The sequence below is a fragment of the Capricornis sumatraensis genome, chromosome 5 (assembly GCF_032405125.1).
Source record: "Capricornis sumatraensis isolate serow.1 chromosome 5, serow.2, whole genome shotgun sequence".
NCBI classification, from domain to species: Eukaryota; Metazoa; Chordata; class Mammalia; order Artiodactyla; family Bovidae; genus Capricornis; species Capricornis sumatraensis.
In genome coordinates, this window is record NC_091073.1 from 98800564 (window position 1) to 98823252 (window position 22689).

The window sequence follows — 22689 nt, forward strand, 5'->3', positions numbered from 1 at the left end:
AGCAAGTGCAGGGGTTGTCTTATTATTAGTGACTTACAATGATGCTTTTGAACAAGAAGATGCTGGGTACTTTGGGTGACTAGTACCATCCCACTGTTTTTCTTTTAAATTCCTGAGCTATTGTTTACCAGTATATTCTTTTATTCCAAATTTCTACTGACGCTGAATGTTACTTGAGTAGAAAGCCTAATTGCTTTCTTTTCTAGGTCCTTAAACTCTTTGCTAATGTTTCAGTCTGAGAGTTCTCAAAGCCAGGGTTCTAGGAGAGTTTGGCATGTCTGAACAGCTGAACTGCGAGATAATGGAGTAGGTCCGGCGGGGTGTGGGAGCAGGGCATTCTCTCAATAAGAGCTCTCCTCTCTGCACACATGGCCAGTTAATTGGCCATTCTGGGAAAGCATAGATGGGGAGGGGGGCTTCTGAGAATCGCCGGTGACAGTTAAGTGGCCTTTTGTTGACATCCTCTGCTGAACAACTTTGTTGGATTTAGTCTCTGCCTTTCCTCCACCTCCTGCAGATTTTCTGTTAGATTCATCATTTACCATTCAGGCATCATCTTTCACTTTCTCCTTCTAATATGACTGCTTTGTATGCTGGACTCTGCTTTATTCATACTGTTCCCAGACCATAAAGGGGGCTGTGTGGGGCTTCAGCAGACTGAGAAATTGACTCTGCTTTCTGTTGAGAGCTATAATAATGACTGCAGTGACCTTCATGTCTAGCAGAAAATGCACTACCTATCCAGGCATAATGGTGACCACCTGAAGACAGCAAAAAGGGACCCTTCACTGAATTCCTTCTCACAGAATAGACATTTCCTTTGTTCTGCGCTCCATTTTCTTCTCTCCCCTTCTCTCCACTGCAGCTAGAGTCCTGACCTAAGATGCAGCTGTGACTAAGAGCTAATGCTTTGAGATAATAAAGACATTTTATTTTGCAGGCTTTGCCAAGCCAATTCACCCAAGTTGTCTCATCTAATATCCCCTAGAAAACCCTGTGAGGTAGGGAGGAGAGATATTATTAACCCTATTTGACTGATGAGTAAATTGAGACTTAGAGAGACTAGGTCAGTTGCCCCGGATCCTTTAGACAGGAAGTGAGTACCCAGCTCTGTGTCTAAACCCGGTGTTGTTTCAATGGCTTCCACACCCTTATGTTCAAGGATCATATGTGTGAGTGGATGGGGAGGGAGAAGGAGCACAAAGAAGAGATTAGCAGGAGACTGGAAAGGAGCGATTTCCTTGGGCCTATGATTTCTCTCAGCCTTTCTCTGGAGATGGAGGATTCGATATTCACGAGAGGCTGGCCCAGTAAACTTCTGGGAAGGAAAACAGCTAAAGGCCTTGACTTCCTCTTTCCCTACCCCTGCCCCCTGCACCTTCCCAGGAGAGGACTTGCCTAGAAGTGGGGAGGGACGCCCCACTTCTGGAAGGCCTGACATGTGGGAGTCCCACACAGGGTCTCCCCAGAGAGAGCCTAACGCACGTCCTCTGCCGGGCCTGCCGGCTTTTAGGTGCTCTGCTGTCCTGAGGCCTGCCCATGCCTGTGTGCGAGGAAAACCCCTGAAGTTCACCTGGAGGAAGAAGCATGCAGAGTTCCCCTGGAGGAGGCGTGGTTCGCAAGTGGTCCTCTGTGGGCAGGCGGACACTCCTGGTCTGCAGCTTTATCCTGGCAGCAGCTTTGGGCCAGATGAATTTCACAGGGTGAGTGGCTGCTCCTTAGTGGGAGGGAGGATTGCCAGGAGCCAGGTGACTTGGTGGCCCAGTGGGACCTGATAAGGGCAGAGGGATTCAGGATTTCATTTCCCATCCTGAACCCACTTCTTACTCCTTCACCTCCCAATTTCGCATGTGAGGGCAGGACGCGCAGGTGTCTTATTATTCCTCCCCAAATCTAGACTTCTTAGTCTGCATGAATCCCAAGAATCCAAGAATCCCCTGAAACCATGTGTAAAATTTTGTGTATCTACTTTTTCTCCAGTGTTCATAACTTTCCTCTGATTCTCAAAAAAGTCATAATCCCCAAAGACTATGTGTTCCTAATGTGTGGGTGTGGTATTGTCCTCCTTTGAGTAAAATTAAGTATGAGTATTACATACCAGGCCCTCTACAGACATGATTGCTCAGCCTTCCAAAGGCCCCGCAAAGTGAGCACTCCATCGTATTTCCATAGTGGAGAAGCGGAGACACAAGCTTAGAGAGGGGGGGTTCATCATCCAGGGTATCAGAGCCGGCCAGGGAGGGAGCCATGGCCATCCAGGCTCAGACCCCAGAGGCCACACCGCAGGCTGCTCCGTTGCCCCGGCTCCCACCCCTCCAGGGGCCCGGGAAGGGGCTCAGCTTCCCCCTGTGAGGTAGGGTGAGATTCATTTCTTCCATGTCCTCCAGCTCTTGGGAGAAGGCAGCGGGGTTGGGGCAGACATAGCCTGGACCCTTGTATAAAGAGTACATGGGGCCACTATCGGTACCTTGGCTCCCTGTGTCTATCCCTTTCTCTCCTTCCTTCCTCTTTTTTCTTCCTCCCTTCTCCACCACCATTCCTTAGGCGTCCTGTCTGCCCTGTCTTGGCAGTGGGTTCATCAGCAGCACTGACAGGCTTTATGGAGTCCCCAGGTGGTCTGTCTTTGGGTCTGGAGAGACCCCTTGGCCTCAGGCTAGAGGAGTTGGAACTCCCCAGAGCTGCAGGTTCTTCTGCTCAGGGGTCCTCTAGCCTTCCAGCTATCCCGCCAGGTTCTCTTTTCCACTCTGTGTCCTCCAGGCAGCACAGCCTTTCAGGAACCCCTCTGAGAAGCCCCTTCGGTCCCCTCTGTGTCTTTCCAGTGACCAGGTTCTTCGAATCCTGGCTAAAAATGAGAAGCAGCTTTCACTTCTCAGGGATCTGGAGGGCCTGAAGCCGCAGAAGGTGAGGAATCCATGGGGCTTGGGGCCACGTCCTCTCCTCCCTCACAGCGGCCTGCACCCTTGGCTCCTGTCCCGTTCCCTCCACCCCAAACCTGGCCCTCTGGGTGTGCCTGCCAGAGATGACAGCACCGGGAGAGAATCAAGCGAGGCTTTTCTTCAGGAGAGGCTGGGAACACTGGCCCAGAAAGTGGGGCAGCCCTGCTTGGCTTTCCCCTCTGCCCTGTAAGGGAGGGCTGCTCTGAAAACGGCTGGAAGGTCCTAAAGCCACATGAGAGGCACGTGAGTCTTGGGTGGGATGCCATGCCGCACGCACTGGACACATCTGCTTCCCGACTGAAATGGCTTAGCTTGGCAAATCTGTTTTATTTGGGCTTGTCCCTCAGCCTGAGCCCTGGTTTCTGAGAATGTGTGTCCTCCGCAAGTATTCCACTAGGCAAGACGTTTTCTTCAATATAGAAGAGTTTGGTCTGAGGGCTGTTGAAACAACCAGATATTTCTGGATGTGCCCCAATGCCCACCATCCTATTTGTGTGAGTGCCCCTATCAACCAGGACTCAGAACACTTTACAATAATTCTCTCCATTTTACAAAATGAAAATCGGACAGCACAGGGCTCTGGATTGGGCCTCTCCTACCCCTCTGGGGCTTAGGGGCAGTGATGTCTCCCTCTTCTCCCTAATGTTCTTGACCATGTGAATGTCCCAGATGATAAGCTGTCTCACCTTTAGAAAACTATTGTGGGCTCTTTGCATCTGGGTGAAGTTACATGGAGTGAGTGAGGCTGGGAGACAAAGGTGCTTAGCGTTACGGAAGGAAACTCCATGACCTGGGGATTTTGTTTGTCTCCATCTTTCCGGTCTGCCTTAAGGGTTTCGTTTTGGAACCTGGGCCATCTCAGCTGTATAAGAGAAGATCACCGCTTCTCTGGGTGCCTGCAGGATGTGTGACACACGTGCCTATTGTTTTTTCTCCTTCGTGATCCAGGTGGACTTCTGGCGTGGCCCAGCCAGGCCCAGCCTCCCTGTGGACATGAGGGTTCCCTTCTCCGAATTGAAAGACATCAAAGCTTACCTGGAGTCTCACGGCCTTGCTTATAACATCATGATAAAGGACATCCAGGTGAGGTCCTGCCCCAACACTGAGGTTGGGGGTCTCACCTTCACATCCCTTGCAGGTTTGGGCCCAACCTGGAGAAAAAAATACCCAAAGCTAAAATGGATGTTTTCTTTCTGGAGTTTCATCTGCATTTTTGTGAACCTTCCAGGAAAGGAATGAAACCTCACACTAGTCAAAGGAAATTTAAATCGAAGAAAGATCTTTCTAAAAAATTTAAATGTAAGAAAAATCCAAGAAAGAGTTCATAATTCACAGGTCAGGGTAGCTTGTGGAATCCTCTTCAACGAAAAAAAATTTTTTTAACTTTATATAGTTTTAAAGGTTGCTTTCCACTTATAGTTATTACAAAACGTATTGGCTGTCTTCCTTGTACACTGCATCGCAGGGCCTATCTCACACTCACAGTCTCTGCTCCCCACTCCTCTGCCTCTGTCTTGCCCCTTTGCACCCCACTAGCTAACCACCAGCTTGTTCTCTAGATCTGTGAGTCTGCTTCTCTTTTGTTATATTCACTAGTTTGTTGTGTTTTTAAGAGTTCTCTTATGGAGGAATCTGTAGTTCATGGCAAAGGAGAAAACAGGGAGAAGGGAGGCTGGAGGGGGCAGCTCAGCTCTCTCCTAGGCACTGAGGGCAGGGAGGGCTCTTCTGGATGGCTCTCTTTGCTTTTCTGACTGCTCCTTCCTGTCCCTGTGTGTCTCACCCATTCGATAGCAGGGAATTCCTTCACTCCAGAGAAGCAGGAAGAGGTGAGCGAAGCCGCTCCTGTGAACCCTGCTGTGGTTCCCTTCCTGCCGCCTCCAATGCCGGCTCTCAGTACCGGGTGTCTCTCCCGGGCAGGACTCTCCCAGAAGAACAGCTCTGGGAGAAGTGACTATAGACCTGCCCTTGGTTAGGGCGAAGGGAGACTTCATTCCAGGCATCCCATTCTCTCCCCACCCTCACTCTTTGCTGCATCTTAATGGCATCTTTTTGGAACATCATGAAATTCTGTTTTAGTTGATCTATCTTCCAGAATACCCCCAAGGAGCCTCTTTCCTAAAATGATTCTTCTGGGGCATCCCTGGGTTAGACCTCTCTGGCTACAGCCCTCTGCAGATGCTGCTGTGCACCTGTAGATTTGTATACACACAGGTTCCTGCCCAGCCATGTTGTGCTGCCGCTGGTCTCCTCTACGGGCTCTGAGTGTGGGAACGCACAGTCCTCGGAGTGCACACACTCACCGCCTGCCAGGGAATAAACACATTAGGTGCATTCCTTTTCATGCAAGGACAGGGCTGGGGCACTGTGGTCCATTCAAAGACCTTTCCTCCTCCTCAGGCACATCTGTTTCCTGGTCAACATCTGGGAGTAGGCTCTTTGTCCAGTTTAATCCCCCACAAACAAAAATGGGGAAACGCGCATAGACAAGAGAGGCTACCACATCAAATAATTCAGTGCTCAATTCTCATTTTTTGCCCGTGCCTGGATTTCTAAGTTTGCATTTCCCTGCATCTGCCCTGCCCTGGAGACTCTGCAGTATTTGGCAAACAGATATGAAGAGGTCTCTAAAATTTTTCTGTTGATTTCTGTGTATCAGGAGTGGCCTCAGAGGCACCTGGGAGTCTCCCTGAATCACCGGCTCCTCTGGGGCTGTTCTCTCCTGTCACCCCCAGCCCTGGATTCCCTTTAAGGATAGGGAAAGGGGAGCTTTTCACTGCCTCTCAGTAGAGTGCCCTGGACTCTGGGTGCTAACCCAGTCAGGCAGGATTTTCACCAGCAACTTGCTCTGTCTGCAATGCATCAAGCTCTGATTGTCGTACCTGAGATCACATTTTGGCTTCCAGGAAGCTGGGGCTGGGGGGAGACTGCTGTGTTGAGCTGATTTGTGGTGATGATGGGGGAAGGTGTCCATGAGGAGGGAAACTCAGAGGTGTTAACAAAAGGGAAGGGGTTTGCACCACTCAGGTTGCTGGCCTCCAGTCTCATGTTTTAGTTGTTGACGCACAGGACTGATTGCTTTCTGTCTTCTGGATCTTCTCACCCCAGTGTTTGGCGTGGTGTCCCCTGCACGGGACCCTCAGTAACTGTGTGCTGAATGAATTGCTCTATTGGCAGGTTCAGGAAAAGCGTGCCCAGAGAGACCTGATTAATATATTGGTCTTTGTCTCAAGAGGCCCCTCCCGAAGCTCCTCAAGGAATAGAATCATTTGCCTTATCTATCTTTATACCCCAGCATCTGCCATAGGGCCTGTCATTTAGGTAGGACTTAGTAAATGGCTTCCCTGGTAGCTCAGCTGAAAAGAATCCGCTTGCAATGCAGGAGACCCCAGTTCAATTCCTGGGTCGGGAAGACTCCTTGAAGAAGGGATAGGCTACCCACGCCAATATTCTTGGGCTTCCCTGGTGGCTCAGACAGTAAAGAATCTGCCTGCAATGTGGGAGACCTGGGTTCAGTCCCTGGGTTGGGAAGATCCCCTGGAGGAGTGCATGGCAACCCACTCCAGTATTCTTACCTGGACAATCCCATAGATAGAGGAGCCTGGGGGCTACAGTCCATGGGGCTGCAAAGAGTCGGACATGACTGAGTGACTCAGCACAGCACAGCGCTAGTAAATGTTACTTCACTCAATGGTTGTGAGAAGGAAAGGAAAGAGGGTGTGTTTGCTGGTTAGTACCAGGCTGAGAGAAAGTGTGAAAAACCTTGATCCCAGCTTTCACCTTGGCCAGAGATACTGGAGATTTTTGAGGAAGGGACGTGCTCCCTACTCCCTCCTGTCTTGTGATCAGAAAGATGCTTGAGATAGACTAGGTGGACTCATTCATTCCACCCACAGATACAGAGATGCCAACTGTGTGCTGGGTATTAGGCAAGGTACTGGAAAAACAAAGATAAAGAAATCCAGTCCCTGTATCCAGGGGACCTGGAGTGCTGTGGGGGTGGGGAAGCGGAGGGGAGTAAATCAGTGATTACAATGGAGTGGATGATGCGCTGATGGAGTGGAGCAGGTTGCTATGGGAGCGGGTACAAGAGGCACTGCATGGTCGCTCTGAGGCTCTGAGAAGGCGGCAATTACGGTGTGGCTGAAGAGCGGGAGAAGGGAGGGCCGGGGGAAGGGAGGGCCGGGGAGGGGAAGGGGCCCATGATTGGCAATGAGGCCAGACCAGAGCACAAAGGGCACCCTCCACCAGGTGAAAAGGTCGAGAGAAAATCCCGAAAACCATGGGGGAGCCTTCGGAGGGCTCTGACACGATCAGATTTGCATTTAAGAAAAATCCTTCTGACAGTGACAATGTTGACAGTGTTGAGTTGGGGACAGGAGCAGGGAGAGACTGACAGGCAGGAGGGTGGTGAGGAAATTGCAGTGGGCCAGGAAAGAAATTATCTGATTTTGAGTGAGCTCTATTTGCATTTAATTTTTCTTCACCTCCTCATTCTTTTTAGCCCTTTGGTTTCTTTTTTCTTTTTTTCCTCCCTGGGATGAGTCACCATGGAAAGGCTTCACTTGAGCAATCAGCTCTGTGGATTTTAATGGCTTTTTTTCTGATTACAAAATTAATAAATATTCATGGTAGATAATTCGGAAAATAGGGGAAAGCACAAAGGAGAAAACAAAAATCACCCATGCTCCGAGCACGCTCTAGAGTAAAATACAATTTAGTGTAAATACTGCTTGGCCAATTTTCCCCTCTCTCCTGGATCATTCCCATTAGCATACAAATATAGAGTTATTTCTCTCTTCTTAAAAAGGTCCTCTCTTGATCCCTTCCCCCAACCTCCAGCTATCACCCCACTTCTCCTCTTATTCCAAGAGCAGAACTCTGGGAAATGTTGACTCTACATGCCATCTTCATCCCTCTTTTCGGGTAAACTGTCCATCGCTACCTTCACCCCAGTTGTCACACACAGTGTCACACACAGCGTCACAGACAGCGTCACACAGCTCCCAGGTTCCCTCAGCAGTCAGCTCTGAGTGTGCATCGTGCTTCCAGCTTTTAGCCCGACCCATCACCCTCTCCTCTCTGGACTTCCGGGACATCACACTCTCCTGGGTCGTCCCATCCTTCTGGCTGCTTCTCTGCACACTGTTCTGTTTCCCAGCTCTGTCCTTCGACCTCTTCTCTGTCCCCTCATCCAAGATCATGGAATTGAATACCTTCCACCTCCTGAGCACTCCCATGTTGGTAGCTCCACCCAGCCTCTCATATCTGATCGGAACTCCAGGTTCACATCTCTGACCATCTACTTGGCATTTCTACCTGGGTGTCTAATGGGCATCTCAGACTTCACAGGTACAAACCCAGCTCCCCTGGCCTGCTCCTCCACAGCCTCCCCCAGTGCAGCAAATGGCAATGCCGTCCTCTTTGTTCCTCAGACAAGAAACCTGGAGTCATCCTTGACTCTTTTTCTCACATCCCCCAGACAGTTCTTCAGTTCAGTTCAGTCACTCAGTCATGTCCGATTCTTTGTGACCCCATGGACTACAGCACACCAGGCCTCCCTGTCCATCACCAACTCCCGGAGTTTACTCAAACTCATGTCCATTGAGTCAGTGATGCCATCCAACCATCTCATCCTCTGTCATCCCCTTCTCATCAGGGTCTTTTCCAATGAGTCAGCTCTTCACATCAGGTGGCCAAAGTATTGGAGTTTCAGCTTCAACATCAGTCCGTCCAGTGAACATTCAGGACTGATCTTCTTCAGAATGGACTGGTTGGATCTCCTTGCAGTCCAAGGGACTCTCAAGAGTCTTCTCCAACACCACAGTTCAAAAGCATCAATTCTTCGGTGCTCAGCTTTCTTCACAGTCCAACTCTCACATCCATACATGACTACTGGAAAAACCATAGCCTTGACTAGATGGACCTGTGTTGGCAAGGTAATGTCTCTGCTTTTTAATATGCTGTCTATGTTGGTCATAACTTTTCTTCCAAGGAATAAGTGTCTTTTTATTTCATGGCTGCAGTCACCATCTGCAGTGATTTTGGAGCCCCCCAAAATAGTCTGTCACTGTTTCTACTGTTTCCCCATCTATTTGCAATGAAGTGATGGGACCTGATGCCATGATCTTCGTTTTCTGAATGCTGAGCTTTAAGCCAACTTTTCCACTCTTCTTTCACTTTCATTAAGAGGCTCTTTAGTTCTTCTTCACTTTCTGCCATAAGGGTGGTGTCATCTGCATATCTGAGGTTTTTGATATTTCTCCCAGCAATCTTGATTCCAGCTTGTGCTTCATCCAGCCCCGCGTTTCTCATGATGTACTCTGCATATAAGTTAAATAAGCAAGGTGACAATATACAGCCTTGACATACTCCTTTTCCTATTTGGAACCAGTCTGTTGTTCCATGTCCAGTTCTAACTGTTGCTTCCTGACCTGCATACAGATTTCTCAAGAGGCAGGTCAGGTGGTCTGTCCCACAGACAAATTAGCAAATCCTATCAGTTCTCCCTTCTGATAGTAAGATGTAGAGAGATGTATCTTGCAAATTCTATGCAAGCACCATGGGTCAATACCCCATCAGCCCTCACCTGGATTATTCTAGTAGTTTCCTAACTGTTCTCCATGATTCCACCCTTGCCTCCTTATTGCCTAGTCTCAACACAGCAGTCAGAGGTGTTCTTTAAAAGTATGTAAGTCCTGTTATATCAGTCCTCTGCTTAAAACCCTCCATGTCTCCCCACTTCATTCACAGTAAAAGCCAAAGTCCTTAAAACTGCTATAAGGCTCTACATGATCCACATGCTGCCCTGCACTGCTGACTCTTGCTTACTCTGCTCCAGGCACCATCACCTTCTTGACATTCCTCCAGCTTGCCTGAGCTATCCTTGCCTCAATGCCTTTGGTTAGGATTATATCTCAGGGCCTTTGCACTTGTTGGCCCTATATTGCTGGAATCCTGATTCTGCAAATATCAGCAGGTGGCTCACTGCTTTCAAAACCTGACTCACATATCAACTTTTCACCTTATGTTAAGTTGTACCCTTCTCCCACATTCCCCCAGTTCCCTCCCTCACTTTTCTTCTTGGCACCTATGGCCTTCTAATATCCTATATGGTTCACTTCTTTGTCTTGTTTATCGTCTGTCTCCCCTACCAGATTGTAGGGCTCCATGAGGGCAGGCAGTTTCGTTTTGTTGACTGTTGTGTCTTTAGTGCCCAGTGTGTGCATCACAGACATTACTCTGCTGAATGTGTGTGCATGCTAAGTCGCTTCAGTCATGTCTGACTCTTGGTGACCTCATGGACTGTAGCCCACCTCTGTCCGTGGGATTCTCCAGGCAAGAGTACTGGAGTGGGTTGCTGTGCCCTCCCCCAGGGGATCTTCCCAACCCAGGGATCAAACCTGAGTCTCATATCTCCTGCACTGGCAGCTGGATTCTTTACCACTAGCACCACCTGGGAAGTCCAGTCTGCTGAACAGAAGAGATTAAAACGTGGAAATTGTGTTGGCCGGGGTTGGGGTGGGTGGCAGCTCTAAAGAGGAGAGGAGGACAGGAATAGGTGAGGAAAGATAGGAATCATGGGCAAGCCGCTGAGGGAGAGGCAGAGGCTAGCTGGCTGGGGGTGAGGGTTGAGGAGGGTCCAGGGGGTGGGGAGACGGGGACAGAAGGGCCAGCCCCTCTGTTGGTCCTGCGGAGGGCAGGGGCAGGGACTGTCTGACTCACCCGAGTGACCACTAATGGTCTACTTACTGTCCAAGTCTGACAGACACCAGGTTTCTGGAGGAACCCAGGTTTCCTGGTCGTGCCCTGTAATGCCTATTCCAGCTCGGAGTCCTGGAGTCACCTCGAGAGTTACTGTTATCCTGTTGTTGTCCCTTGTCATCATAGCTGGCATTTACTGCCTGCTAGGCAATGTTCTAAGCAGTTTACATGTATTCACCCTTCTAATCCTCACAAGAACACTTCAAGTATGTGTGAAAGTACATGATAACATGACCTCCATTTTATGAAAGCTCAGAAAAATTCATAATTTGGAGACCAAGGCACAGAGAACTTAGTCATTTGCCCATCAGTGACAATAAAGGATTTAACCTGAGATAGCCTGACTCCAGGCCCTGGACTCTTTACTCTCATGCCGTCTGCCTCCTTAGTGGGTGTCACTGTTGTTCATACGGTGTTTTAACTTTGCCTTTAGGATAGGGAAGCCCCAGTTCAGCTTTAACTTCTGAAGGGTTCATTCTAACAGTCCCAGATCTGTACTCTCCCAGCCCCACATCCCAGCATAGGCATGGACTGTGGTTGCTACCAGCCATGCAGCTACCACTGGAGATGTTAGGCCTGCAGAGGAGGTCAGGGGTGGGTAAGGAGAAGTGACTGCTGTCCTCATAGAGTCGTGTTAGAGCCGTCTCCTGTCCCCCACCCACTGCTTCCGGGAGCTGATTCCATTTCACGTCTGTGGTTGGAGAGAGCTGTGAATGCAGGTTCCTTTCAGGTGTCATCTTCACCTTTGGGGCCCTCAGTCTGCTCCCTGCACCCCCTCCCCATCTTGGAGGTGCACTTCTTAATGTCTCCATCCTTCCTTACTCCTGTCATAAATTAATTTACACCAAGGTACTACTTTTTCTGTCAGGTTATGGCTTCCAGGAGGCAAATGGCTTACTTCTGAATCTGTTTTTTTCTCCAAGAAGCCTGACAGGGCTGTGGTGAGATGAGACTGCATTCTTAGATCTCCCGTCCCCTTCCTTCCCTTCCCTCAGCCCTACGAAGGGAGCAAACATCTGTGTATTTTTCAGGCCAGGACAGATTCATGTTCCTGGAATCCAGGGCCCAGCTGTGAGGGCTGAGCCTTTCCAATTTGTAAGCGGGTGTCACATCCATTCACAAGGCTGTGAGGGTGTTTGGAAAGTTATTTGCAGTTGGGTGCCGACTTCCCACTTGCCTCCAAGATGTTGTGTAGAACAAAGGACAACCTTGTGTGAACTCTCTTCCTGTGGGTGTCCCTGGGCTGTGTAGAAAGAACTGGGTCCTCCAGTCCTGTCTTCTCTCTCCTCCATCTTCACCCACCACCTCCACCCCTAGGAAGTTAGTCCTTTAACTTCATGGTGGTGGGACCAGCATGGGACAGAACCGGCCTTGACTCTGGGTATGTCGGCCCGACCTACTCTTTCTGCAGCTGCTCATTGCAGCTGGTCGTGCCTGGCCCACGGTGACAGGCACACATCGGTCATGGGGGCTGCTGAGATTTCTGTTGATTTTCTGGGAAGAAGACAAATTTCCTTTGTTAGGACTTCCCAGGATGGTGCTTGTGTCAGTGAAGATCGGGGCTCCTCCAGCCATCTCTCTCTAAACCAGCAATCCCTGCTTTGCACAAGTGGGAACGTCCCCAGCCCAGCCAGTTTAGCTAGAAAACGTCACCATTGTAAAGGCCACATGTGTAGTTGGTGCTCAAAAAGAAATGAGCCCCCAAGCTTTGATTTACACTCCCATTTTTAAATTTGTGGTCTGAGGTTTGTGAGTAAGTTGACAGGGAGAGTGGGGTGAGAGTGTCACCCAGCAGTGACCTCGGCCTCAGCAGGTGGGGATGCAGAGGGGCTGTCTTCTAGCCCTGGGACTGGAGACTCCATGGATGGCTGCTCCTTCATTTTCAGACATTGGGGGCATTTTTGCCTTTGTTTTTGTGTTTATTCATTCGGAAGATTTTACTTATTGAAGTAATATGAGCATGCTGAGAAAAATGTAAAAATAGAGAAAAGGAAAAATTGCTTAAAATCACAAGCTTTCTATCCTAACAGTCATGTTAACATTTGAGTAAAATTTTTTGGCATTTTACTGTCTTGTTTTCCTATGCATGGGGTATTGCCTTTTTATTATTTTAAAGCAGTTTTAAATTATAAGAATAGCATGATGGGCTTTTCACCTGTTGTTAATATTTTATACATGTGCTTTCTCTTTCTCCCTCTGTGTATACACACACACACAGATACATAGATGTGTGTGTGTGTGTGTGTGTGTGTGTGATTCTTATTTGCCTTTAATTTTGCTAGCTAGCTGGCCTTAAGGGACATAGTGCTAGAAACTAGGGTATCTGGATTTTTATCTCGTCTCTGTCCTTTGTTAGCTTTGCTGTTAAGTCTGTTTATCTCTCTAATTTGCTTTATCTCTAAAACATGAATAGTTAATTCTTGTCCTGTCATCAGGTCATAAGATGAACTGAGATGATGAGTATTAAGATGCTTGGTAAACTAAAAGGCCCTGGCCTGAAGCAAGGCATCATCAGGATTTACTTGTGACCCAGAGGTGCACGGACTTTCCCAGTGACTCAGTGGTAAAGAATCTGCCTGCCGTTGCAGGAGACACAGGTTCAATCCTTGGGTGTAGAAGTTCCCCTGGAGAAGAAAATGGCAACCCACTCCACTGTTCTTGCCTGGGACATCCCGTGGACCCAGAAGCATGGTGGGCTACAGTCCATGGGGTCGCAAAGAGTCAGACATGACTGAGCCTGACGTGACTAAACAACAACCACAGAGGGGCAAACCAGCGTGACTTTGGGTTGAGGGCCTTTGCTTTCCCTTTTGTTGCAAAGAGGCCCAGACCCCTCCCATGCTGTAGTCATCGCTGAGTCCTGGGGTGTCTTCGTCCCTGGGTGACAATGTAAGGGTATGAGTTTAGGATGAAGGGCACCTACCCATTTCACTGACTCCAAAAGTGGGGAAAATTCCCCAGGATGATGTGGGAGGTCACTTCAAAGTACCACAGAAGGACTGAGAGCCAGCTCCCAATTGCCACTCAAGTAAGGATGCTGCTTTGGCTCATCTGTACTTGTGTTTAACAGGCAGTTAAAATGGTGAGTGAAAGACTGTTGGCACATTAAGTAAAGTGATTTGGACAGGTTTCTCAAATGGCTTGGACGTCAACTGTCAGGGCTGCTTCCTGGAGTAGAGTTCATGATGTGGGCCAGGTGAGCCCTCTGCTCTTCAAGGGGTCAGTGTACATAGTTCAGCTTGGGCTTTCGCTCAACAGAGTGTTCACAGAGGGCAAAAGCAATGTTGGCAGCCACCCATGAGCATATTTTCCAAAGCACTTTGGTATCCGTTATTACATTTTATCCTATTGAAATGGGCAAGGCAAGTCTCGATTTTCAAGCTGAGGAAACCAAGGTTAAGGTTCCACAGCAAGTCAGTGGCAGTGGCAGACTTAGCACCACATTCTCCAGACTCCTTGACCCATGCTCATTTGGGACAAGGCAGGATGAATGCCAGCTTGCCAAGCAGAAGAATCACCCAGCAACCTGGCATCTCCTGTTGCACAGCTCACACTCATTCTGGCTCATTCTGCTATGTCAACGCTATCTTTGTGCAGCCAGCTGAGGCAGGGCCCAGAAGTGACATGCCTGGCCCAGCCTCGCCTTCCCTTCCAATATGTGCTTCTGCCTCCCAGGTGCTGCTGGATGAGGAGAGAGAAGCCATGGCGAAATCCCGCCGGTTGGAGCGAAGCACCAGTAGCTTCAGTTACTCCTCTTACCACACTCTGGAGGAGGTGGGTCTTCCCCGTCAGGCTCCAGACTCTGCTGTCCTCTTGGACCCTCGGGTTGTCCAGACTCAGGGCTCTGGGGATATAGGAGACTGTGAGCTGATGCCTAGAGAGTGTAGAGCAGACACTGGGAGAAAGTTATTGATGTCTGAGATAAATAATCCTGCCTTCAAGAAGCTTAGAATATAAAAGGGGCAGGATGACTAAAAACAACACTGCAAGGACTATGAGATCTGTAAGTGGACGGAAGGGGCCAATAAAATGGAAGGAAGAGAAACTTCCAACCAGAGAGAGCCTTGCAGGCTAACCCTAGGGGGCTGAGTTGGCTCAGCACATGCTGCTCTTCCAGGCAAAGGCATAGCACTGCACACAGGTGAAAAGTCTGGGAATCCAGGCTGACCACAGCTCCTGCCTTAGACCTGGAGGTAGTCTTTGGTTTTTGCAGTTCTTTTAGATCCTCAAGGGAGGTGGGAAAGCATTAAAGAGGGTGGTAGGATCAGGGAAGGAGAATATTCAGAGAGACCCTGGGGTTTGCTCCCTCCCTGCTTAACTGCCCATCTGAGAAACTTCTTTCCTTTCAGATCTATACCTGGATTGACAACTTTGTAACTGAGCATTCAGATATTGTCTCAAAACTTCAGATTGGCCACAGCTTTGAAAATCGGTCCATCCTTGTTCTGAAGGTAAAAGCTGGGAGTGTTGACCGCTAGACTGTACAGTGAGTGCCTCAGGCATAAGACTGAACTCATGTGGGGTTGTGGCTGGGTGGGGAGTCAGCCAGTCCGTTTAGGGAGAGAGGTGTGTACACTCATGTCCTGAGGTGATGCACAAGCTTTGGGATGGTGATGTTCAGGGACCCACCCCTTGTAGGTGTGGACAGTTGGTAGTGCAGTGACCTGGGCATATTCTGGGTCAGGAATCTGGTGGGAGGTTTGTTAAGGAGATGGAACTGCAGAATGGCAGTCATCAGCTTGAACTTGGGATGTGAGTGTGAGTGAATCAGCATTCTTCCTGTTAACTCAGCTGCTTCATCTGGTCAATGGGAAAAGAGGTACACAGAGGCCTCATTTACAAATGACTGAGGCCCTCTGGCTTAGGCAGCCCCATGGATAGGCCTGAGTCTATGAGGAGACCTTCTAGCCCTTCACAGAGCCCACTGGAAACAGGGTTCCAGTAAACTTGGCGGCAGCAGTGCCCTTGGCCATGGAGGCAGCAGGAGAGGTAGAAGTGTGAAGCATACTGGAAAACAATTCTTTGTATGTGCTCTGAGGGCACTCGAGAGCGTGGACCTCGCAGGTCATTTGACACGCAGCTCTCAGAGAAGACAGACTCAGCTGTCCTCAGAAGTGCCCTGGGGGACTCTTCTGAAGGGTCATTTGGCCTCGGCTAACGTGGGACTTGACGTCACCTGTGCCTGCTTTGATTTCTCATAAGGGCTGCCTGTGTTCTCTCTTTAATGTTGTCTAAGCTCTTGCTACTCAGGGTGGTCCCTGGACCCACAGGAACAGCATTGCTGAGTTTGTTAGAAATTACCAACCTCACCTTCCAGATCTACTACATCAGAATCTGAACTTTAGTAACATTCCTGGAGGATTCACGTGCCCTTGAAAGTTTGCGAAGCACTAGTCTAAAACACTCGCAGACCTGGGCAATTCTGTGCTTCTAACTAGATCACTTTGCCCCGCAAGAGCATCACTATGTTGCCAAGGTCCCCACATGTGTGCACTTTCCATGGGCTCCTACACAGGTACCCACACATATAACCCCCCTCTCAGGAACAGGGAACCACCCCAGGCACTGAAGATATATCTGGGGCCTCCTTCTAGGCAGTCTGGGGACAGCCCTGTAGCTGTTGTGGTTCAAACTTGTGTGGGGCCTGGTGCTTTTCCCCAGTTCAGCACTGGAGGTGCTCGGCGTCCGGCCATCTGGATTGATTCTGGAATCCATTCCCGGGAGTGGATCACCCATGCCACCGGCATCTGGATTGCCAGGAAGGTCAGCATGGACCGTAGGGGCTGGGATGGGGTGGAGGGTTGGAGCTGCTCAACTATTTAAGGGCACCTCCAGTTGAAAACTTACTTGGTTCATCTGACTTGGGGTGCTTTCTGCACACCTGCCCTGTGGAACAGCTGCCGTGTGCTCTGGCCATTTGCAGCCCAGAGCCCCCACCTTCTAGTTGTTGAAAATCCAAGCCTTCGGTTCTACACAAGGATGAACCTGATGACCTGATGCCATCCCTGCCTGTAGCCAGTGGCTGTACCGATGTCCTGCTCTACTCTGGAGGAGAGCCTGCCAGGACCTCCTGTCCCTCAGTCTGTACCTACTTGGCCCTTTCTTGCAGATTGTCAGTGAATATGGCAAAGACCGCATCGTAACAGATGTACTGAACGCCATGGACGTCTTCCTGGAGATTGTCTCTAATCCTGATGGGTTTGCTTATACCCACAGTATGGTGAGAGCACCTGAGAGGGAGGGGCTTAGGAATCAGGGGTCAGCTCTGGGGGTAATGGAGGAAAGAAAGGTCACGGTGGTTTTGGGATGCTCTGCTGAGGTTCCCTGGGGACAGAGCCTTTGGGAGCTCCTTGCAGAGTCTCCGTGAGGCAGGCGGGCTGCTCAGGTGCTGTGGTTGCAACTGTTGCCCTCCAACTGCCCAGGGAAGCCCACTGTTATTTGGCTGTGCTCACGCCTCTCGCAGTACCCCAGCTTTAACCAGAAAGCATTTGATCTGCAGCCGTGGCTCAGTATGCCAGCCCCATCCTGCCCTAGAGATTCCTTCCTTTCATCCCTCCCTGTCCCACCAGACCCGCTTCCTAGACGAGGATGTCAGAGGCTCCCACCCAGAAAGGGCTCAGTCACCTGCCCTGCACTTTTTCAGAACCGCTTGTGGCGGAAGAACAAGTCCAGCAGACCGGGAACCTTCTGCATTGGTGTGGATCTTAACAGGAACTGGAAGTCAGGCTTTGGAGGTACCTCAGTCTGCTGCACCCCGAGGGCAGGGCTGGGGAGAACTTGGTCCTTGGCACATCTCCCACACAGATTATGTTGACGCATAACCGGGGAGGCAGAGCACTTAGCTAATGCGAGTGAGTCATGGCCAGGGACAGGCGGGCACATGCCTAGGATTGGCTGTGATATATGGGGAGAGGTTGCATATGTCTGTTAAATGTATACATATGCTCAGCCTTCGTGGGAAACAGCTCCTTGAATGGGGACTAACTGCAAGGATCCGATCCTAAATATGGTAGAGAAAGGCTTAAGGAGGTCCAAAGTAGTCTTGCTTGTTATTTAAAACCCAGGATTTATGGTGCCCCCTGAATATCTCTAGCCCTTCCTTGAAGGGAGCACACCACAGGAAAATGTCTCAAAACTCATTCCTTGAGAACTGTGACCCGAATTTTGCCCTCTGGGGAGGCCGGGACAAAGGTTTAAATATAGAATAAGCTAGTTTCTTATCATCAACACTGACTTAAGCCTGGCTTTTATTTTCGGTCCAATTACTTTGTGACCCTGGGCTGTTGTGTATCCACAGGGCCCTGTGATCCTAGGGAGGAGTGGGCAGCTTCCTCCCGAGTTCCCTTGGTGTTCTTCCTTATTATCTCCCTTGCCATGCCAGGGGCGTAAGGACCACATGGGGAAACTGAAACAGAGACCAGTATGTGAACCCTGGGAATGCAGCAGCTTGATGGGTGGGATGCTGGGTCTAACCAGGACAGTCTCCAAAGCAGAGGGTTGAATAGGCATAGCCCTTGGCCTCCAGATGTGGCTGCCACACTATACCAGGAGTCAGAGTTTAGCTCCACAGGAGACAGTGCTATTGAAAAACAAATCTGCAGACCTGTTTGTTGGCTAATCCAACAAGGCAGAACATTCTAGATCCAGATGCCCATTGTTTCGAAAATCTGGCTTCTTTGAATCCGTTCTTTGAAAATAAGGATAGCTCTGAAGTCTACAGAGCAAAGCCAATCAGCCCACAGTGTAGGGGTTGCCTGAGAATCTGGGTTGTACTTGTAACTGCTTGTGTAAGGAAACACAGCTGTATAAAATTAGGCATTTCCATCTCCAAATAACCAGACATTTGTCCCAAGAAAGCATCCACGTGGGCCCCTTAGAACTGGCTGAAGTGAGTGCCTATCTACCCTGAGACAGACTGGCTAGAAGAAAGACAAATTACCTCTTAAAGAAAATATCTTTTGTGGGTTTCACCACAGGGGGGAAAAAATCAGTATATACACAATGTGGAAAAAAAAGTGGAAAAAAAAAAAAAGCCCAGAGGGGACAAAAAGCTCCCATAATCCCACTGCCCAAAGATTACTGCTTTTAATAATTTACCGTGTCCTTCCAGTGAGTTCCCCTTGCTACAAATTACATTTTTGAGAAGGAAAAATAAATAGCTAATGAATCCATTAGCAGGTACTTGTGAAACAGGCAGGCTCGGAGGACTTTGTGAACGTCAGAGAGAGGCAGGCAGCTAATTCCCATTTGGTCAGGGGAAGATTAGTTTATTCTGCTTAGCTCAAACCAGAACTAATGGCCTGAAGTGTTTCTCCATATTTGGGCAAAGCCACCTGGTCGTTGGCAGGGGAACCGCTTTCCATGCGTGGGCTGCAAAAGCAGACAAAGCTTGCAGCCTCCCCTGCTCTGCTCATCTGTTGCTATTTGTCATTCATCAAGTGTAGCAGGTGCAGAAGCTCCCAGCAGACACAACAAACAGGGCCGCTGTTAGCTGGGCCAGCTCCAGCCCACCAGGCTGCTCCTACCCCTTCATTCCCTGCAGGCATACCCCCTTCCAACCAGGGTCAGTCCTCACCCCTGGTGAGGTTGTGCAGACCAAGAGGGGATGCGCTTCCAGGTGACAGAATTGCCTCTGGGCCTGCCTGTGGCCAGAAATAGCGAGTATCTGGTTAGTGACTCAGGCAGGAAGATTTTGTTTATGACTTTATTATTGCCTGAATTTGATTTCTGCATAATGAGTAATCTGTAGATCATCCTTCCCACCTATACCACCCTCACCTGCACCCTTGGGGAGGACCTGTTTGCTGCAGTCCTAGGACAACATCTGAACCAGTCCATGGGCCAGCCACCTAGGTCTGCAGCCAGCTCATTGCCCTGGGGGTCAGGGGGCTGCTCTGGCATCCTCAGGAGGCTTCAGAAGTTGGGCAGCCCCTGGCTTCTGACCGGGCTTCTGTGCAGTCATTTCAGGGAGAAGTGAGAGCAGGGCCTGGGATGCTCCTTTCATGTGTTCCTGACCCCCAAATCTTGACCAGCCCAGCCTAGCCCTCTACCAACTGGCCACTGGGGAAGAGAGGAAAACAGGAGAGGAAGAAAAGAGATGAGGAGCAAAGAATCTAGTAGGAGATGGGAACAAATTAAGTTTGTGAGCAAAGTAGAGAAACAGTTACTCTTTGCCCTCCTTCCGACTTAGGTACCCATTCAGAAGAATTTTCAGGGATTTTTTGCATCTGTGCTTCCCAGAGCAGTCTTGGGCAACTATGGTGATCTATTCTCTCTTTTCCCAGCTCCAAGTCCATGCTGCCCTTGGGCTGGCACAGCTTGTGCAGACACCATATCTGAGCACTCAACTGACCCAAGCCTTCCCCATGGAAGCGGAGGGTCGGCAGAGAAGGGTCAGCTCACAGGGGTCACTGCTCATAGGGGAAGCCAGGTTGGAGACCTAGCGGCAACTGCTGAGGCAGGCCTGACTTTCTAATGGAACCACAGTCAGGACTTAACCAAAAGACAAGCTAAGGGAGCACTCTGCAGGGCACAGAGTTGCTGAGTTGTGGTGTGGCAACACTCCTCTGATGGATTAGACCAGGGTATGTAGCAGTAACAAGCATCCCTCCAAGTCTCAGTGGCCTAACACAGTAAAAAATTTATTTTTCATGTACGTAAAGTCCACTATGGGTAGGTGACCCTCCTTGATAGCTGTCTTCCATTGGTGACAGAGAGATCCAGGACACTTCTCCATTTAGAGGGTTTTTTTTTTTTTCTTTAATGACACAGAAGAGAGTATCAAGAAGTCATACTTGCTCTTAGCCTCAAACTAGAGGTGACCCATCATTACTGCTCACATTCTCATTGGTCAAAAGTAGCCACATGATCTCAACCAAACTGCAAAGAAGACTAGGATTAGAGAGGAATACAGAATATTTTGTGAGAGTCTTTCCCACGCCTGGGAATTTGAACCCTGTGGGTGTCTTGATTCTACTTCCAGGAAACGGTTCTAACAACAACCCCTGCTCAGAGACTTATCATGGGCCCTCCCCTCAGTCAGAGCCAGAAGTGGCTGCTGTCGTGGACTTTATCATGTCCCATGGGAACGTCAAGGCTCTGATCTCCATCCACAGCTACTCTCAGATGCTCATGTACCCGTATGGCCACTCTCTGGAGCCTGTTTCAAACCAGGAGGAGTTGGTAAGATTAGCTGCTTAGGGCTTGGGGGAGGCATCCCGCAGACTCTCAACTGGCCCCCTGGTAGGGAGCAGGGTGGGGGTGAGGGGCTTGTTCTCACATGTGATCCAGTTCACAGCTGGAGATGCTGTGCTTCCTTCCCGCAAGAGCCATCTACACATTCAACTTCCAAGACTCCTAAGTCCTTGGTTTGCAGAAGCTGGTGAGGGTATGGGGTAGTGGGGACCCACTGCCTCTCACTCCCTGGATTGAATCTTGCAGTACCATCTCGCCAAGGATGCAGTGCAGGCCCTGTATGAGGTTCACGGGATCGAGTACATTTATGGCAGCATCAGTACCACCCTCTGTGAGTGAGCCGTCCCCTGGCTGCTGCTCCTGCGGGCGCCACATCCACCTGGGCTCAGGCAGGTGCAGGCTCTGCTGGCTGGCAGGCCTGGTTGGCCACAGGGCTGTGCCACAGATCCAGCGGGGCTGGGCCAGAGCTGATTTCCACATCTGAGTACAAGGGTGAATAGTGGTACCTAGACCCAGCACCCACTTCTCTGTTAATTAGTGCACAGCCCCTGATGGCTGGCTCACTGCGATGCCCCTTAGGCATACATATCCCAAGGCTGGTGGCCTCCAGGAGCTTTCATTTTGCTAGAGCAGAGCATGCACTGGGTGAGCAGGCTGTGGCCCAGGTTGAAGCCTGGGCCAGGAAGCTTGGTGTGGTCTGGGATGAGTGGGGGTTTGGTCTCCAAGGCACATTGTCTTTGCAGGAAGCCTCTGTACCTTGTGACCACACCCTGTTCTTCCTTTTGGGGGGCATTTCTTTGCCCTTTTGTCCCCAGATGTGGCCAGCGGGATCACAGTTGACTGGGCCTATGACAGTGGCATCAAGTACTCCTTCAGCTTCGAGCTCCGGGACACGGGGCGCTATGGCTTCCTGCTGCCAGCCGTGCAGATCATCCCCACGGCCCAGGAGACGTGGATGGCCATTCGGACCATCATGGAGCACACACTGCATCATCCCTACTGACAGAACTGCGGAGGGGAGAGCCAGGGGAGTGGTTTTCTTTTCTGAGGCCTGGGCTCCTCCTGAAATCCAAGTTATGGATCCCTTCCCCATCCCTGCCCTGACTCCTTAGGAAATAAAAACAAATTTGAAGAGGCTTGGTAGCTTCTGGTGCTGGCTGCCACTCCTTTGGGTTCAGTAAGGGACAGGGGCCTTGAAAATGCCTCTTGGCCTCCTAGGTACCCAGGAGAAAGGCGAGACTAGCAGGCATTCCCTTTTCTCCTCTTACAATGGTCTCGGGGCCCAAAACAGATAACACACTCCTTGGAGCTACTAATATCCACATCATCCTTTTGGCACTTAACTGTTAAGAGGACCCTGGAAGGGGCAGTGGTCGATCTGAAGGAGTGGATCTCCAGGGGCGGCGTTTCTGGCACCCTGAGTGAGAGGTGGGTACAGACAGGTGACCTCTTCTTCCTGCCGCATTTCCCATCCTGGGTAGGGAGGAGTTGCCTATATTGGAAAGACCTGTTCAGAGTCCCCCCCTTTCGTCACCCAGATAACAAAAGTGAACAAGTCACTGGTTTGTGACCTACTCTTCCTGGGCACCCTCAGAGGCTCCGTTGGTCTTGGGAGCAGAGTTGCAGTCCGTCAGAGCCAGTATAGCAAAGTGCTGCACATCCAGAGAGAGAGGTTAGCTCCTCACCATACGTCACGCACTGAGAAGTTAGTCCAGGCAAGGCCATTTACTAAGAAAGAACTTTATCTCAAGGAGAGATTCTAAGACACAAATGAGCTGCCTTCTCCCATCCTCAGGCT

General features: G+C 49.9%; 1 protein-coding gene across 2 annotated transcripts; it reads left to right on the plus strand.

Annotated features, from left to right (window-relative positions):
* Positions 1-1587: 1587 nt before the first annotated feature.
* On the plus strand, positions 1588-22003 carry LOC138079913 (carboxypeptidase A5). 2 transcript variants are annotated; one of them, XM_068972694.1, is made up of 11 exons: positions 1588-1703; positions 2820-2901; positions 3885-4019; positions 14373-14471; positions 15047-15148; positions 16359-16460; positions 16807-16917; positions 17341-17431; positions 20680-20879; positions 21138-21222; positions 21707-21894. In XM_068972694.1, the coding sequence occupies exons 1-11, from the start codon at positions 1588-1590 to the stop codon at positions 21892-21894; spliced, it is 1311 nt and encodes a 436-aa protein (XP_068828795.1). The 2 variants fall into 2 exon arrangements, with proteins under 2 accessions (XP_068828795.1, XP_068828793.1); XM_068972692.1 differs by lacking the exon at positions 21138-21222 and having other exon boundaries at positions 21707-22003.
* The last annotated feature ends 686 nt before the right edge of the window (positions 22004-22689 follow it).

Excerpts from the sequence above, each read along its gene's own strand:
- LOC138079913 (XM_068972692.1), top strand. The coding sequence starts at position 1,588 with ATGCAGAGTTCCCCTGGAGGAGGCGTGGTTCGCAAGTGGTCCTCTGTG. Across the intron at positions 4,020-14,372 it reads TCATGATAAAGGACATCCAG|GTGCTGCTGGATGAGGAGAG; the intron begins GTGAGGTCCTGC and ends TCTGCCTCCCAG. Across the intron at positions 17,432-20,679 it reads CTGGAAGTCAGGCTTTGGAG|GAAACGGTTCTAACAACAAC; the intron begins GTACCTCAGTCT and ends TTCTACTTCCAG.